This window comes from Pristis pectinata, chromosome 17 (genome assembly GCF_009764475.1).
Source record: "Pristis pectinata isolate sPriPec2 chromosome 17, sPriPec2.1.pri, whole genome shotgun sequence".
NCBI classification, from domain to species: domain Eukaryota; kingdom Metazoa; phylum Chordata; class Chondrichthyes; order Rhinopristiformes; family Pristidae; genus Pristis; species Pristis pectinata.
In genome coordinates, this window is record NC_067421.1 from 16,368,022 (window position 1) to 16,385,213 (window position 17,192).

General features: G+C 41.5%; 1 protein-coding gene across 8 annotated transcripts in view; it reads right to left on the bottom strand.

The window, feature by feature from the left end:
• The window catches only part of suds3 (SDS3 homolog, SIN3A corepressor complex component), a 46,003-nt gene extending 29,580 nt beyond the window's left edge, over positions 1–16,423 (bottom strand). Inside the window, exons 1-3 of one of the 8 annotated variants that reach the window (XM_052032465.1) lie at positions 12,728–13,021; positions 4,297–4,668; positions 2,125–2,197 (exon numbers count right to left, since the gene is read on the bottom strand). Coding sequence is in view for 5 of the 8 variants with exons in the window: in XM_052032460.1 (XP_051888420.1) it covers positions 2,125–2,197; positions 12,728–12,839 (185 nt within the window). In the remaining 3 variants the exon portion in view is untranslated. The other 7 variants (XM_052032466.1, XM_052032461.1, XM_052032463.1 and 4 more) reach the window with 7 other exon arrangements.
• Positions 16,424–17,192: the final 769 nt, after the last annotated feature.

A 17,192-nucleotide genomic window follows, 5' to 3' on the forward strand; every position in this document is an offset into this window, starting at 1 on the left:
CAGTCTTGGCCCAAAACTTCGATTATTCCTTTGCCTCCACAGATGATGCCTGACCCACCGAGTTCTTTCAGCAGTTTGTTTTTTTTTTTGCTCGACACTGGAGTTTAGCTATTTCCACTATTCTCATTGGCTTGATTTTCTGCACAGCAGTTGTTGGCAATGATTTTGCTGTTCATTTTTATTTGTTGTCCAGACCTATTGTTTGGTTCTTCAATTCCATCTCCACAAACTTTTGACAGTTAATTCCTCTTGTTGCCACCTTATCATAGACCTTTAATTTTAATAATCTCCCACCCTCCCTCTGAACTTGCCCAAATTATTTAACTTTTTCTTTAAAAGACTGGTGAAGGGTTATTATTTCACCCCTCACCCCCCTCAGGTTCAGCTTCACTTGAGTATTTCCAGGATTGTGTTTTTATTTGTAGGATCTACCATACTTTGTTTGGGTCTCATTCTTCCTGGTCAGAACACGAAACCAAAATCTTAGAGAAATGCCACTGTCCAGTAAACTAAACATAGTCCAAATACAGAAAGTATCAAAAGGGAAATTAACAGAACTCATGTTTAAGAAAAAAAATCCACTGATTCCTTTCATTTCAGAGCAAGTTTTAACAGGTTTCAGCAGTGACAAAAGAAAAGAAAAACTTTTGAAATACATTTTATCAAAACATCAACAAAAAACTTGGCATCAATATCTACTAATCAGTAGATTTCAACATACATTCCACAAAACAGATACCTGCTTCCACATTCTCTAAATAATGTTCAACAGCTACATACCAAAGATTTGACAGTCACTAAACAAGGTATTCTATTTTAAGACAATAACTGCTTAATTGGTCTGTCCTACTATCATTAACCTTTTGTTTCCCTAAATTCCCAGAGTTTTATTCTACAACCACTCTTCAACTGTTTCATCTTATATCAGACTATTGAGACCTCATTAATTCAATGGGAAGTGAGCAGAAACTCCAAATCAATCAGGCAAAGGCACAGTAAACAAATGCAAAAAGAATCAATGTTAGCAATTTGTGACAATTTATTTTTTTACAAAACAAAGATGAAAGCAATCTTTCAAAAAAATTACTGAGGCAGACAATTTTACAAATAGGTAACAATTTATATTAAATCAACAGTACTGTTGCAGGGTGAGTTTCATAAGCTAAATGCAAAGACTATAGCGTCAAATACTGATATCAGTAAAGGTCATACCATTCATCATTAAGATAAAACCTTAACATCAGAATTCAGTAGGACAGGCAGCATCAGTGAAAAAAGCAAAAACAGTTAACGTTTCAAATTAAAGACCCTTCATCAGAATTGGGGAAGAGAGAAAGCAAATTAGTTTCAAACTGCAAAGAAGGTGGGGAATATTTCTGAAAGGGCGAGACCAGAGATGGCATGGGGACCAGTTATAAAGGTCATCCAGTCAATGGGATAGTTAGAGAGAGATAAAAAGCATTAAAAATGAGGGTAACAAGACTGAGAATACCAACAAAGGAATACAGAAGTTATGAAATGCAGAGCGTGAGACATGCCCAGCAGGTCAGGCTTCGCTCATGGACAGAAAAATTGAGCCTATGTCACAGATGGATGACTTACATCAGAAATGGCTTGTTCTAATACAAAGAAATGAGTTGCAGTCTAAATAGTCACATTAATGACTGCTGGGTATATTATTTCACAGCCCTGACAACTTTTATGCTTTGTATTATCATTTTCTAACTGCCTTAATCTCATACCTGGTGTTCACTTTTTTCTTTAACTGTCCATACTAGCACATCAACTGAGGACCTCACCAATTTATCCCCATGGCAACCCTGGCCGCAGCCTTTTGGAGATATTACCTTTGTCCTGTCTGTCCCTCCCCCATGGAAAACTAACTTGCTTTCTCTCATGCCCAGTTCTGACAAAGAGTTAGGATGTGAAATGTTGCCTGTTTCTCCTTGACCACTGTCAAGTAATCGCAGCTTCAAAGCCTTTGACATTTTGATCTCTCAAATCAAATCAGCAGACAAAACACCTTCTAAAATATATCTATTCAATGCAGAAGAGATTTTTAACCAGAGCTTTTTTTATTGCACCTATATTCCACAAGGCAAATGCACATATTACAATACTTACTGCTCTTTTACTTCCAGGTAGTCTTCATCATCCTGCTTATTGGCAATATCTGTCTCGCTTGCATCCTCTGTATCTGTCAAATGTAAACAAGCTTTCCTTTAAATCATTTGAGAAAAGTAAAAGGATCACATACAAAAGCAATACTCATTTATTGATGGGTTACACGTATCAGTAAAGTCAGCACTTATTTACTATCCCCAATGTTCTTGAGTAAAATGTGCCTAATCCATTACCTTGATATTAAAAGGCAGGGCACTGAGTCTGCCAGGTCATGAAATTATAGATTATGGAGAAGTAAAATTTTGTTACTGATGGCAATGCATGACATGCTATCGGCTAATTTTAACTGCCAGATCTGTTATCACTTTATCTAGTTGGCATGATGTAAACACCTTAAAAACAAAATGGGGATGTTCAGTGTGAAAACAGGACTGTCTCTACATGCACAATCCCCCTAGACCTATACTTATCTGACCCTGAGAATCTAGGATTCCACTGACATGGCCCAAGTCCATTTGGCACCTGGCAAAAATGTCTGCAAAACTTTGTTGGCTATAAAAGCTGCAAAGAGGGTTACGTCTGACAGATTTTTTTTGTTCAAATTATTTGCCAATTCAAAAGTACTAAATACCAATAAACAAAAGCAAAATAATTTTACAAGTACCTTATCCCCTTCCCCCAATCTCCTACTATAAGCTGCAGATACCCATTCTGAACCTACACGATACCAGATCCCATGTTAAGAAAAATAAACAATTCACCAACATAATACTGGGGAATATCAGCAGGACCAAGGTCTGTCATTGGACTTGAGCAGCAGAGTTGCACGATGCCACCTTCTAAAACTACTAGTAGATCCATGACTTGTGTTTGATAGTGCAGGCATGGAAGTTCAGGTTATACTGGAGTTTCAACAGCTGAACTGCCAGTGAGATATGGCCTTGTGCTTTTCAGCTTGGTTGCAACAGCACAAAGTCCCCAGGACACATGACAATAAAAAGGTGCAGCTCCCTTAAACTGCAGTAAGTTGGGAGAAATGTAGGGATTCAGTAGCATACTAGAGAAGTTACCAAATTAGAACCAAAGGTTTGTAATACTGATCCCAAGGCACAAATTTGAATCCCACCATAGCAGCTGGAAAATTTGAATTCAAGTAATTGAAATAAATTCAGAATGAATAACTATTATAGATGATGGCAAGCATGAAATTACAGCATTGTCATCCGCTTCACCAATATCCTTTAATAAAGAAAATCAGACATGTCCCATTCTGGCCTATGTATGCAACTCCAGGTCCATTAATGACTCAAACTGCTCTCTGAAATGGCTCAGGAAGCCACTCAATTAAGACAATAAATGTTCCTTTATGACAACCAGACTCCATGAACAGTTTTATAAAATACTGATTTTTGTTTAAAATGTCTATCAGGAGTTGCCATACCATTTATCCCCATCAGCTGACAACCAGCCAGCAGAGACAGAAGTTAAAGTGACCTGCAATCTACTAGCGTCTCGTGAAAAATGTCAGATTGTAGAACAAGAGAAATACAGGAATATTTAAAAGATCAACAATAAGGTAATAGAAATTATTTCTCAGAATAAATAATGCAATAAAAAGTTCTAATTTTAACTGACTGTTAGTTTTAGAATCAATACTTTAGCATTGCTGAAGAATAAGCTGGGAAGGTGGGGAAAAACATTTTTTTCGGGCCATAACAATAAATATTGACCCAGAATTTCCTGGCACTGATAAGTCACTAACTAAGCAAAGACTTATCATGCAGATCTAATGAGATCAACCTTGCAAATGCCAGACTGAACATCAGTGGCAGGCCCTGTGCAACACAAGGCCTTTCAGATACAAATCTGATGACATCACAGAGCCAGAATGAGTTCTTTTTTGGCAGTCCCTCAGGATCAAGGATGACACGTCTGCTCTGGTTCCTTGGGTTTTGAGGTGACTAATGATGCTAATGTAGGGAAAAACAGCCTCTTCTACCGATGGGGCAGTTGGTGGCCAATGGCATGGATAGATGAGTAGTTTATAAGTTGGTCCATTCCTTCTGCTGCTTACAATGGTCTTCTGTGTGCTCCAGATACAAGGACTAGAGATGCTCAAGAGGTCCTTTTCCATTTCGAGCAGTCATAGGCTAGGTGTCAGTAGAGCATTACCATTTTTTCCAAATGATTGAGCACAGCCTTTTCTTCTGTCCGCCTTCCCACAACAGAACTCAGAATGGTGTCAGCTTTGGGAATCTAACGTTGGGCTCATGAATGATATGGATTGCCCAGCGCAGCCGGCTGAGTATAACTAGGGCAGACCACGTGCAAAGGTGTTGGCCTGGGAGAGGAAACTATCACTGGTTCACTTGTCCTTCCAGTGAATTTGGAGGACTTTGCAGAGACATCCTCGGTGGTATTTTACCAATGCCTTGAGATGCCTGCTGTAGGTAATCCAGATGTCAGAAGGGCAAGGTTTCCTGCTCCCTGGTAGACAACGAGTTTTGTGCCAGGTCTGAGGTCTTGATCTTCAAATATCTTTTGCTGGGGGAAAAAAAAATCTGACAGTTGGCTAAATCAGATCATCTGGCCTGGCCAGTAGTTATTCAAATACAATTTTTAAAAAATGAAAAACAAGTCAAAAACTGAAAATTACTTTATATTTGCCTAGGCCCCTTACAGCTGCACTTCTCCATTGAAAGAAGTGGAGCCAAAGATTTTGCACCAGATAGTGGGCAGGTGTTCCAGCCCAGGACCTGGGGAATTTAAGGACAACTGTACTCCACAACTGTATTCCATGAGAAATCTAGGGCAAGAGCACAGTCAGCAAAATCCAGGCAAACACCAATTGTGAACATCCTTACAATCACAAGGAAAAATACAAGTAATTTCGCTGTCACTATTCCTGAGGAAAATTCAGACCCATCTTCCATCTGGATTCACAAGCTTACTACAGGTCCTCCCCAGATTAGGTCAGGGTTCCACTCCTGTGAACCATTCGTAACCTGAACAATTTGCAAGTTGGAAATGCAGCCGCAAACCAAGCTCCCACCTGGCATAAGGTGCCTGCAGCCAACAAGACCATCTCGCTGGTTTCCCAAGCGTTCATTCTTATGTACAGGCTGTACACAAGTCAGGCATTCACAAGCTGGGGAGGTCCTATAATGTATCTTGTGCATACTATTCATGTTGAGTACATAGATTCCTTTAACTAATGAAGGGACAGCAAAAGACAAGCAAAGTTCAACTCTTAAGTGTTTGAGTAAAAATAATCAAAAGCAATTGGTATTCTCTTTGGCCTTTAAGTAAAAAGTATTGCCCTATCACCATTATACATTATTTTCACCACTAGATAAATAATATTTTGTATTAGTGTAAATAGTCAATTATGAGCCAAATTCTATCTTCACTCGCCCCCTCCCCCCACCAAGTCAAGCACCTTCGCTCCATGTGTCGCAACAGCCAGGACCTCCCAGTGTCCACCCGCTTCAATTCCACATCCCATTCCCATACTGACATGTCTCTCCATGGTCTCCTCTACAGCCACGTTGAGGCGAGGCACAGGTTGGAAGAACAACACCTCATATTCCACCTTGGGAGTCTCCAAGCTGATGGCCTCAACATCGATTTCTCTAACTTCCGGTATCCCCCCCCCAACACTCCTTTGTCTTCCCTTACTCCTATGGCTCCCTTCCCCCACCTTGATGACCTGCCCATCTCCTCTCCACCCCTCCCCCATCTTTGATTCCATGGTCCACTGCCCTCTTTTACCGGATTCCTTCTTCTTCAGCCCTTTGCCTCTTCTACTTATCACCTCGCAGTTTATTACATCTTCTCCCCCTCCTACTACCTTCCCCCTCTCACCTGGACTCACCTATTACCTGAACTCAACTATCCCCTGCCTGCATGTACTCCTCCCCCTCCCCCCACCTTCTTATTCTGGCTTCTGCCCTCTTTCTTTCCAGGCCTGATGAAGGGTCTCGGCCTAAAACGTCGACTATTTATTTCCCTCCATGGATGCTGCCTGACCTGCCGAGTTCCTCCAGCACTTTTTGTGTATTGCTCCAGATCCCCAGCATCTGCAGAATTTGTGTCTCAGCAACACAAATATTCTTATTTTAAATTTCTGCCACTTCATACTGTATCAGTAGAGAACAACCAGGTTTGTAGGTGGAACCATGGTTTAGAAGTAAATATTGAGAAAAAGGAACAACACTCAAAAAAAGCCTCCAGTCACTTAACCACAAGTGAAGAGCAACCACCACCTTAGGTTGCAAGTAGAAACCCACATATTGACAAGAACCTGAGTTTACATACTTAAACAGACCATCGAGACTATGATTGCTGGTTGAATAATTGCTGATTTGTTTTATGGAAGTGATTGTTAATATGTTAAAACATATCCAAAAGGAGGAATTAACTTGGATATGGGAACATCAGACCCATACTTTAATAGACATTTAATTTTAGGACACTATTTTACTCATTGGGAAAGTCTATTTTAAAAACAAATCATTGCAATAAACAAACACTTGACATTAAATGACAGTTTACCATCAGAATTATATCTGACAACAGCAAAAATCCAATGACTGCAGCTTACCCCTGATTGCAAAAGGATGGGTGGAGGGGAGGGAGTCACACGCGGATGCATCAGTTAAGGTTCATGCCAATCACCAACTAGTAGACCCAGCAGCAAAAATCCAAAATGGGTGTGAAAAGGAGATGGAACTGCTGTAACAGCAATCAGATTCCACAGAATTTCCAGAAGACAGGAGAAATAAAAGCTGGAGTATAGAACTAAGCTAGCTGGTTCTTTCATAGAACCAACACAAGCATAATGGGCCAAAAAGCTTCATTTAATACTGCAAGGGTGTGAATGGAATCTCTTTATTTGTGCAATCCTCATAAGTGGACTCTCTTGCACATCTTTACTACAGCCCAAGGCAAAAAAAGCCCCTAGTTTTGCCCCAATTCATTCCTTAAATCCTCTTCCCACATTCTGTCCTCTTTACAACACCCTCCCCCTTTAAATCTTAAAGGAAGGTGTGGAGTCGACCAGAATCACTTATGGGCCACACACGCAAAATCCTCCCCCTTTAAATCTTAAAGGAAGGTGTGGAGTCGACCAGAATCACTTATGGGCCACACACGCAAAATCCTGACAGATCCTGTAGTCCACTAGCGACACACTAAATTTCTGCAGTTTCTAATAGTTATGCTGTGATGAACCAGAGCCCAGGTTCAGCAAGTTTTTGATTAACTAAATTTACAAATTTATTCAAATTTAGTTTCATCTAGTGCTTAAATTATCACTAAAATTCATACTTTAAATTTAAGTTTTTCGATACTTAACCACATTTGAACATCTTTGACAGTCAAGCTTCTTTCAAAATTTTGACAGCCAGCAACATGTGGCTTAACCAACTGTTGAAGCATTTAGTAGGAAGGGCCTATCCATGAAGTGGGAACTGCTAATCTGCCAAGTTACCACTCTAGTTAAGTGTGATTTAATGTTTGATTCCGTTATGAAGTTCATTCATATTATTCTGCTATGATCATATGGTATAGATATAATCTTTTTGGAAGCAAACTTCCTTGCATTTACCAAGGAACCATTTGAAAATAGTGTTAGTAGGTAAAATTCTTAAGTGAGGGAGTGGTTTGTTTACCTTATTGAAGGAACCTACCTTCAACCAACTTCACAATAATTCAGTTCAAAAATCAAGGTTATGATTGTAGTTTTATAACAAATGTACTGGTACTAAAACCAACCTTATTCTAAGTTCATAGTGCACATCATACAATTAAGACACACTTCAGGCAAGTGTAGATTTGGGAGTCATAAACTTGTACACCTCACAATTCACTGCAGCAGTCTAGACGACACCACCCTGTAGACGAGCTGGAGTATGTTGTGAACCAGTCTTACTTATTCACCTCACTACCGAGCTCCAGTCATGCTGTTATACCAGTTTTTAAAGTCACTTAAACAAATGCAATTTGTTCTCAATAACACCCACACACCAGTGAATCCTTGCAATTATCAATACAAGGCTTCCTCATGTGGCGGGCGGGGGGGGGGGGAAAGAGGGGAGTGGAAATAATCACAACTATTTCTTTACTCCCAAAACTACATTCTACACCTGCAACCAAATGGTTTAAAGTTTCTATGTTCATTTTAAGCTGCACCAGTTCCTCACTGGTGACTTTTCAGCATTGGCGCTGGCCTCAGGATATCTGACCCCATACACCCCAGCCAATAAAAGTGCATCCAATCACTTCCCCTTGACATTACTATCATTGAATCCCCTACCATGAACATCCTAGGAATCACCTATGACCAGAAATTAACCAGTCACATAAATAGTGTGGCACCAGGAACAGGTCAAAGGCTGAGAATCCTTCATTGAGTGATTTATAGCCTGATTCCTCCAAGCTTTCAGCTATCCAGAAAGCACTCATCAGTAACGTCATGGTGACCTGGATGAATTCAGCTCTAACATCATCCAGGAGAAAAGTAATCTGCTTGACTGGCTGCATTCTGCATCCTCCTCCTCCTCAGGCAGTCCCTCAGAATCATGAATGACCAACTTCCACTAAGGAGTGGAAGGTGCCCATGTGCGATTTCATTCAGTGGAGGGAAAAAAAAACACTGCACACCAGCTGCCACACAACCTTGACAGAGCAATGTCTTGGCCCAATGGTAAAGAAGCCCAAGACAAGTAGAGGCTAAAGTCTGTGCACAGATTTAACACCTTCTTTTCATCTTCCTCACCACCCTGATTACCGCAACCAAACCCTCCCACCCCAGTTTCCCTGCCCCAGCCCCTTCCTCCTGTCTCTCTCAGACCCTGTCCCTTACCCTTTGCTCACCTCCTCCCTGTCAGCCCATTTCCTCTTATTTTCTCTCATTTCCTATGCATCCACTCCATCCTCACTGCTCCCCAATCTCAAGCTGCTCATCCTCTCCAAGAGGGAGGCTATCCACTGACCACTGTGATTTGCCCACTTCAGAAGTCATTCCCCAACTGCCAGCACCCCTATACACACCCATGCCCATGCTTGGCCCCAGCAGCTGTTCCAGCTGAAGCCCACAGCCTAACCCAGAACCCCTTTACTTCTCCCAGGAAAACTCAGGAGGAAGCACTCAGTGGCTCAAGTAGCACCTATGGAAAGCAAAACAGGTCAAAGACCACTCCTCAGAACTCGGTCTATGACTCAAAACATCAACTCCATCTCTCATGCCCAACATCGAAGTGCTTCCACCGCCTTCTGCCCTTATTTCAGATTTCCAGTATCTGCAGTTTTTTTTTTATTTTTCAACCTCAGGAGAATCTTCATCTGCCCTCCTCATACCATCTAAATGTTGTCAGGCTATGATCTCCTGCTGGGTACCAGTGGATGGGGGTAAACTTCAAGAATATGAGCTCATTTGGCTACCACTTTTATCCAGTGGAAACACTGACCCTAAGCTCAGAGGGGCATTCTGCCTCTGCACTTCCTGGGTTCTGCTCCCCTCATACGCTCTTTGGGTTCCAATCCTCTTCTATACTCCCAAGATCCTGCTCTCCATTTCTTTCTCTCTTCTCCCTGCACTCCCCCCAGGTCACTCTCCTGCACTCTTTTACATCACCAGCCACAAGAAACAATGCAACAAACCACTGACCTATGGCACCCATAAGGACAAGGACTAAAACATCACCAGCATGTTCCCCTCCAAGTCCTACACTATTTTAACTTGGAAACTGATTACTGGTCTATCATAATCACTGGAAGAAAATCCTCCCTCAAGTAATAGCACTCTGGGAGTGCCTTCACCACAGTTTGAAACAGTTGAAGATGACTTCTTGGAGAACTACAAGCAGTAGCATCTTAAAGGTTAAAAAGGAACAAGGATGAGATTTCAACGCTAGTCTCAGTGACAATATCTGAACACTGAATAAAAACAATCCTCCCTTTAATATACCACAGAACTGAATTACGTTAGCTGTTATATCATCACCAAATTGCTGAGGAAACATCTCCACATCATTCCACATTGCCATAATTAAGGTCTTTGTATTATGGCATTCATCTGGTTGAGTGACTTTCATGCAAAACAGCTTCTCTTAAAATAAATTATTTGCAGTTCACCAGAACCCAAATAGCTTATTTCTAGGGATCTCCTCTCTTATCTTTTTTTTCCCCCCCAGTCTCAGCAATGCAAATCACTTTCAATTTGCATCCAACTTCATCTTGCAATGCCTTCTCAGTTTTCTCCATCCTCCTCGTATCCATGAAGTTCCCAGCTGACATTCCGCATCCTCAATTTTATTCATCTACAAATTAAAACTTAAACAAATTTAACCAGCAAATGCTATTTTAAGACCAACTTCACCTCAATTTCACAATCCTGCCCTTGCTCTACATCCTTTGCAAACTCATTCTATCCTTCTCAGTCTGAAATGTACCAGTTGACCCAACATCACAAGTTTGTTGGATGAGAGGGGTCTACAGTTTTATTCAATTCAGGGGTGGAATTAGGGCAATGGTGGATGGAAAGTGTTTCGATTTGATTCCTGATTGAAAAAGTTACAAGATACCCACTTGTTCTGGATTCCTCAACAGGATGAAACAGTTTCTTTCTGACTACATTTCCCAATCCTTTAAACAACACAACTAGAATATCTTAGTCTCCTAATGCAAGAGAATACAAGTTACATCTGTGCAAACCCAGTTCCACAATGATGAATATGAGCTGTACACTGTCCAAGCACCAATAAACCCCAACCTGCAATGACCAAAGCTGAATACATAACTCCAAAGGGTGCCTAATTATAACATAATCTCTCTTTCGTATTCCTATTACTGTGACAAAAGTGTCAGCGTTCCTTGCAAGTATCAGTAACATATATTATGAAATTGCTGGATTACCATAAAACTTAACTGATTCACCGATGTCCCTTTGGGAAGGAAATTTACTCTCTTACCTCTCTGATTTGTATGGACTTCAAACCCATAGCACCAACTTTGAATCTTCATTCCGAAATGGACTAGTAGATGTCTGTTATAACCTACAACTACAGCATCAATAATAAAATTGGATGCAATCATTCTCACGGAATCACATCTTCCAATGTCCAAGACTACTCCAATGCTACCTCAGGTTACATCCTGCTCAATATTAAAAAGAGGCCCTCCAGCGATGAAGGCACAGTGGTATCAAAGTCAGGAAGGAATTGCTCTGGGAGTCCTCAATGTTGCTGTGAGCTTTAACAGGGTCTGCAGTGATTAGATCAAATCTGGGTAAAGGAACCCCCTGCTATTTACCACCTATCATCTTCCTTCAGTTAATGAATCAGTACTACTCCATGTCAAAGACTACTTAGAAACACTCGGAGTTGCAAGGGTACAGTGTATGCCATTAGTGAAGGAGCTCCAATATCCATCACCACGGGTGTCTCAGTAGCAATGTGAATAACAAAGCCCAGAAGATATAGCTACCACACTGGACTTGAGGAAGGTTGTGCAATCATGAGATATAAAAATCAACTTGAACTCATCTGCCCCACCTATTACGTGTCTTTTGCATAACAATATAGTTTGAAGCATCCACTCCTCAATCCCTTTGGAGACAAAATCCCAGCTTCACAATGAGGACCAAAGGTCTGCTTGGGACAAGTTTAAAATCTGACCCAACCATGGCGAATTTGAACTTGACCAGGGTACTTAATTAAGTGACTATCATTGAAATATTTTTCTTTACAATCATGACCAGTTTTGATGATGGAACACCAAATACTAACAGGCAATCAGAACATTACATGTTCATGTGAACATGAAAATGTGTCAGAATGTTCTGGCCAACATTCCCTCCCTTGACTAGGGATACTAAAACTAACCTTTCATACAATTATGCTGCAAACATATTGGTTGAATTATATATAATAAATTACTTTGAAATTGCAGGAAAGGGATTTATAGGATATTTCCCAAAATAATCCAAGTTAGGATGTGGAAATTTTAACCAACATTCAGGTTAAATCCAGTGCACTTTATTTGCTCAAATATGGAGACCAAGTACTAACAGGCTGTAAATAACACCACTGCTTACCAACACTCACATGCTAACAACATCTATTTGGACAGGCTTCCAGTGGGAACGAGTGACCCTGTAAATACCATCCCAAGATGGAATGGAGGGGGGAAAGAGAGAGAGAGCAAACACCAGAGCAATTTCTCAAACAGATGTGTCCAAAGCTAACCAACAGCCAACCTTACACCCTGGAGTGACTAAAGCCCACACACAAATAAAATACACTATGAGAAAAACATTGAGCTATGATCAATGAGACAGAGGTGTCTTCCTGGTGGGAGTTTTTAAAAAAGTTTGTCCAGGCTCGCACCGCCAGCTGCTGCCATTGTGACCCCACAACAGCCCACTGGCCCAAACCGTGGGCGGTATAACCGAGGCCGGGGGTCTGCCTGTGTCCCCCGGGGATGCGGTTACCTGCCGGTCCCCGCCTCTGTACGCGAGGCCCACCATCCGGCGGCGGCACCAACCGCACGGCTCTCCCCATTCCCCCCCCCCCCCGCCCTCTTCAAGTGTATCGGAAATCACCTTCATCCGAGTCGCGGCCGCGGATGCTGCGCTCGTCCTCATCGTCGACGCTGTCCAGCTCCTCCTCGTCGTTGTAATAATCCACAATGGGCGAGAGGAGAGCGGCGGACATCTTCCCCGCCGAGCTGCCCGCCCCCGCCCCCTCCCCCGGCAACCGCACCGGCCGGCGCTCTGCCGCCTGCCTGCCGGGGCCTCGCACGGCAAAGGCGAAGAGCGAGCGCCACCGGCAGCGGTCGCCCGGTTATCGCAACGGCAGTGCGGCAGCCGGTCACCACGGGCGACGGGAGGCAAGCCCACCGTCCGAATGAGACAGACGTGGAAATTCGCCACCAGGCAGCGGCGGAGCCACCTAACCGGTGGGACCTCCGTACCGGAGGGAGCGCGGGAGCTGGGCTGCGCTGAGTGACACTTGTAACCAATGCACAACATGGGCAGGCGGTGCAATTTGTCCCTCTTAGTGTGGTTATATGGAAGGAAAATGTCAACTGCTGAAACTTAATTCCATATTGCAATTACTCCAACACTTTGCAACTTGCAAAGTTATGTAACTTTAATAAATCTTGTTGCAAGACATTGACAAATGTCGATGATCCAGAAGGTTACAATAGTTTCTAGACTCAGATGTTGATTGACCTACTGGACGTCCCTCCCCAAGTATTTTTATGTTTTCACTTCAGATTTTTCATCACAGTAAAAGGTATAGGTCATTCAGTGAATTCTGACCAAGTTTCTCCAGTTTAATGAAGTTTTTAAACTTACTAAAAGGCAAGCAGGCTGCTAAATGTTACACATTTAAACGTGGTCTCCCACTGCTTAAAATGTACTCACTAATGGAAAAGTTTATTCTGACAAATAATCCCAGTATGAACCAAGTTAACTATTTTAACGTCTTGCAAATAAGTGTTCTTCGCATTTAAAAGACCATCTCTGTTCCTTTGCAGCAACTGAAGAACCTCAACAATGAAGGTAATAATTGTGACCCTGTCCACAAATTGAGAAGTGGATGATCAAATCTATGGCATTGGGTTGTTCTATTTTCCATCATAAACTGTGCATCCAAAAAATATCCAAGGTTTCAAGTTTAAATAGGCATGTGCACTCTGGAAGTTAAAAAAAAAATCAGCATACTGTTTTGGTCATACCACCTCCAACTTAAGCCATGACAAGTTTGGGGTTTGAATGTGGAATCACTTTCTTGTCTCAAGCAAATAGGGTAAACACTCTTGTTTGATGGTGTCACCATCAATATTCTAAGTTTCTTGGGGAATGGAAAACAACAACATACATTCTTCTAAACTCATTCCTTGTGAAGCTCAAACATTTACTGTCTGGATCAACCTTGGCATATTTTGTTTGAGGTCTATTTCATGGTACTTAGACCAATTCTTTCAACAATTATCAATGCATTTTCTCCCTTGAATACACTAAAGTTAACATTGATCCCGTTTCTCTCTAAACAGGTGCTGAGTCACTGTGCATTCCCAGTATTTTCTGGTTTCATTTCAGATTTCCAGCACCTGTATGATTTTGGTTATCATCTCCTCCCTCCTGACTGACAACAACATTGTTTAGTGGTCTGAATTTGACTGGCCGTGGCCAGCAATTATGAAAGCAACAGCCAGCATTCAACCATTTGGACAAATGCCCACAGATTGGTTGTCACGTACATAGGTGCCATTCAGCACACATACACTCACCCTCACACACCTACAGGCACCTCAAAGCATTGGAAAGATATTATCAATGCTATCTCCATGAAATCCTCCTAATCCACTGGAAGGATAAGCAAACCAACATCAACCAGGCCAACATCCCCAACTTTTGAGGGGCTAATTGCATTCATTGACCCCATTAGGCAGGTCACATCATTCATATTCCTGACATCAGGCTCCCAAAATAGGCAATCTATTCAAAGTTCTGTTACAGAAGATTACCAGCCAGCAGTGGAAAAGATTCAAGGATGTTCTCAAAGCCACTTTGAAAACAATGCAACATTCTATTTATTCCTGAGAATCGCTGGCCCACAGCTGCTCAAAGTGCAGGCACTGAAAACCTCAAACCCATCCTTCAGGAGCACAAGGAAAACCAGCAGAGGAAGTGCACCACCTCACACCCATCAACCCAATCATCCCATCAGGCACTTCCTGCCCCATCTGTGGCAAATTCTGCAGGCCCCACATTGGCCTCAGTCATCTCAAAATCACAGCGGAACAAAAGTGTTCTCAATCCCAAGGGGCCACCCAAAAAGAGATTAGACACAATTCAGTCTCAGACTCGAGCAGACCTGCTACAAATCTGAAACTAAATGAATGCCAGATGTTTCTGTGGAATCCAGCAGTGGAATAGTTTCTCTGATTCCACATTAGGTCATTGCTGACAAGGGATCAGACATCATTCAGCTCAGTTGGGACTCTTGGCCTAAAGAATGGGAAAAGTAATTTTGTTTTTTTTTAAGCTTCAGTCTAATGTTTTTCTAATGATTTTTTTTGAAAAGGAGTCATCAATTATAATAGCTTTCAAACATCTCTGAATATAAATGGTCTCAGCCCAAGTCTTACTTGCCATAGGGATTTCTCCATCCAGTGAGATCAGCCTTCCACATCCAGTCCAGGCTGGTGCAGACAGACAGGATGGCAGGAAGTGACTCTGGGCCACGGGTTAAGTCTGGCAATATCCAGCTCTTTACTTCTCTACAATTACTCATAAAGGAGTCTCAACAATATGTATCAATAAAGACTGATCCAATCTTCACCCTTGGATCACTCACAGAAATCAGAGTAAGAATCTACATAGGGAATCTGAGCCAAATATTCCTCAAGGCCAGCATTAAGCCTTAACATAATGTATGTGCCAAGGAAAGAAGATGATACAATCCATACCAATGATGAGACAGACTATTTTTCTAATGTATTCAGGCACTAATATTGACATAAATTTACAGCATAGAAAGAGACCATTTAGCTCAACTGGTCCATTTATGCTCCATGCAACTCTACCATCCTTCATCTCCAGATATCACGCCATACAATTACCAGATAACAATCACCTCCAAAAAGAGAGGCAACCCTTGACATTAAAAGATATTACTGACACCAAGTCCCCCACCACCAATATCCTGAGTGTTGCAATTATCCAGTAACACAATTAGACTAGCCATATATTTATATACATATACCATACCTAAAAGGTCAGAGATTTGATACCTATTGCTGAATAGCTCACTTGATATCCCAGAGTGTTTCCACTATCCAAAGGGACACAATTCAGAGGTATGATGGAATATTTTCCACTTGCCTGGATGAATACAGATCAAACATCACTCAAGAAGCTCAACACTATCTAGTGCAAAACTGTTCACTTAACTGGCACCCTATCTACAACCCTAAATATCCATTTCCTCCACCACCATTTTTGCAGTGTGTGTCACCTACAAAATGCACTGTAATTATCCAGTTAAGCTGCTCCAACCACACTTCCAGACTTGTGACCTCTATCACCATGGATGAGATTAGAAGATGTATGGGAACATCATTACCTGCAGGTTCCACTCTATAACATACACCACCCTGACCTGAAAACATATTGTCATTCTTTCATTGTACCTGGGTCCAAATCCTGGAACTCCCTTCCCAATAGCATTGTGACTTTATTTTCACCAGAGCAACTACAACACTTTGAAAGAATAGCTCCTCCCACCTTCTCAAAGGCAATTATGGGTAGGCAATAAATATTGGCTTAGCCTGCAGCAGTCACATCTTGAAAACAATGAATAAGCAAAAAAAAACTCGTTAGAAGCAATTTGAGTAGTATTTCAATAGCCTGACCTACAATTTCCTCTTGTGGCCAGTTATCTTATTTTGTCTGTTAACACTCCTTTGAGGCATCTTGTTGAATCGAAAATGCCATATAAATGCAAATCGTTGTTGAATAATTTGGTAGCTGCTTGGTGTTCCTGTGGAAGAATCACTCCAATACTTCCCTTTCTTGCTCAGCCTTGTCAATACCTGAATTTTCTGAATAAGGAACATGTGTTTCTATTGGTGAGCTCAAGGCTTACTGCAATCAGAGAGCACTGAGCCACATTCATTGCATAATCAATTGAATGAATAAATACTCATTTAGTTCATTTGAGTCTCTATAATTTTTAATTAGCCCTGTTAGATCACTTATGTGGTCCTATCTTATAGGTGCACTTATTTTTAAGAGGGACAATGTTAAGAGTACACCTGCATTGCTTCCACCAAGATAAATAAAATATACATATCCCTAGATCTTGGCAATCGGGGGAAAAGGCAAATTATCAAAATCAGGAAAAAAAAAGAAAAATAATTAGGTTTATTTTTCATGTATACTTTTGGATTTGCTGCCTGAAGAGTTATTGACATGCACCAGACAGAAACTTTTGCAACAGTTTTCACTTCCTGTCCACATGACTTACTTCCTGTTGTCATGATTTGAGTATAAA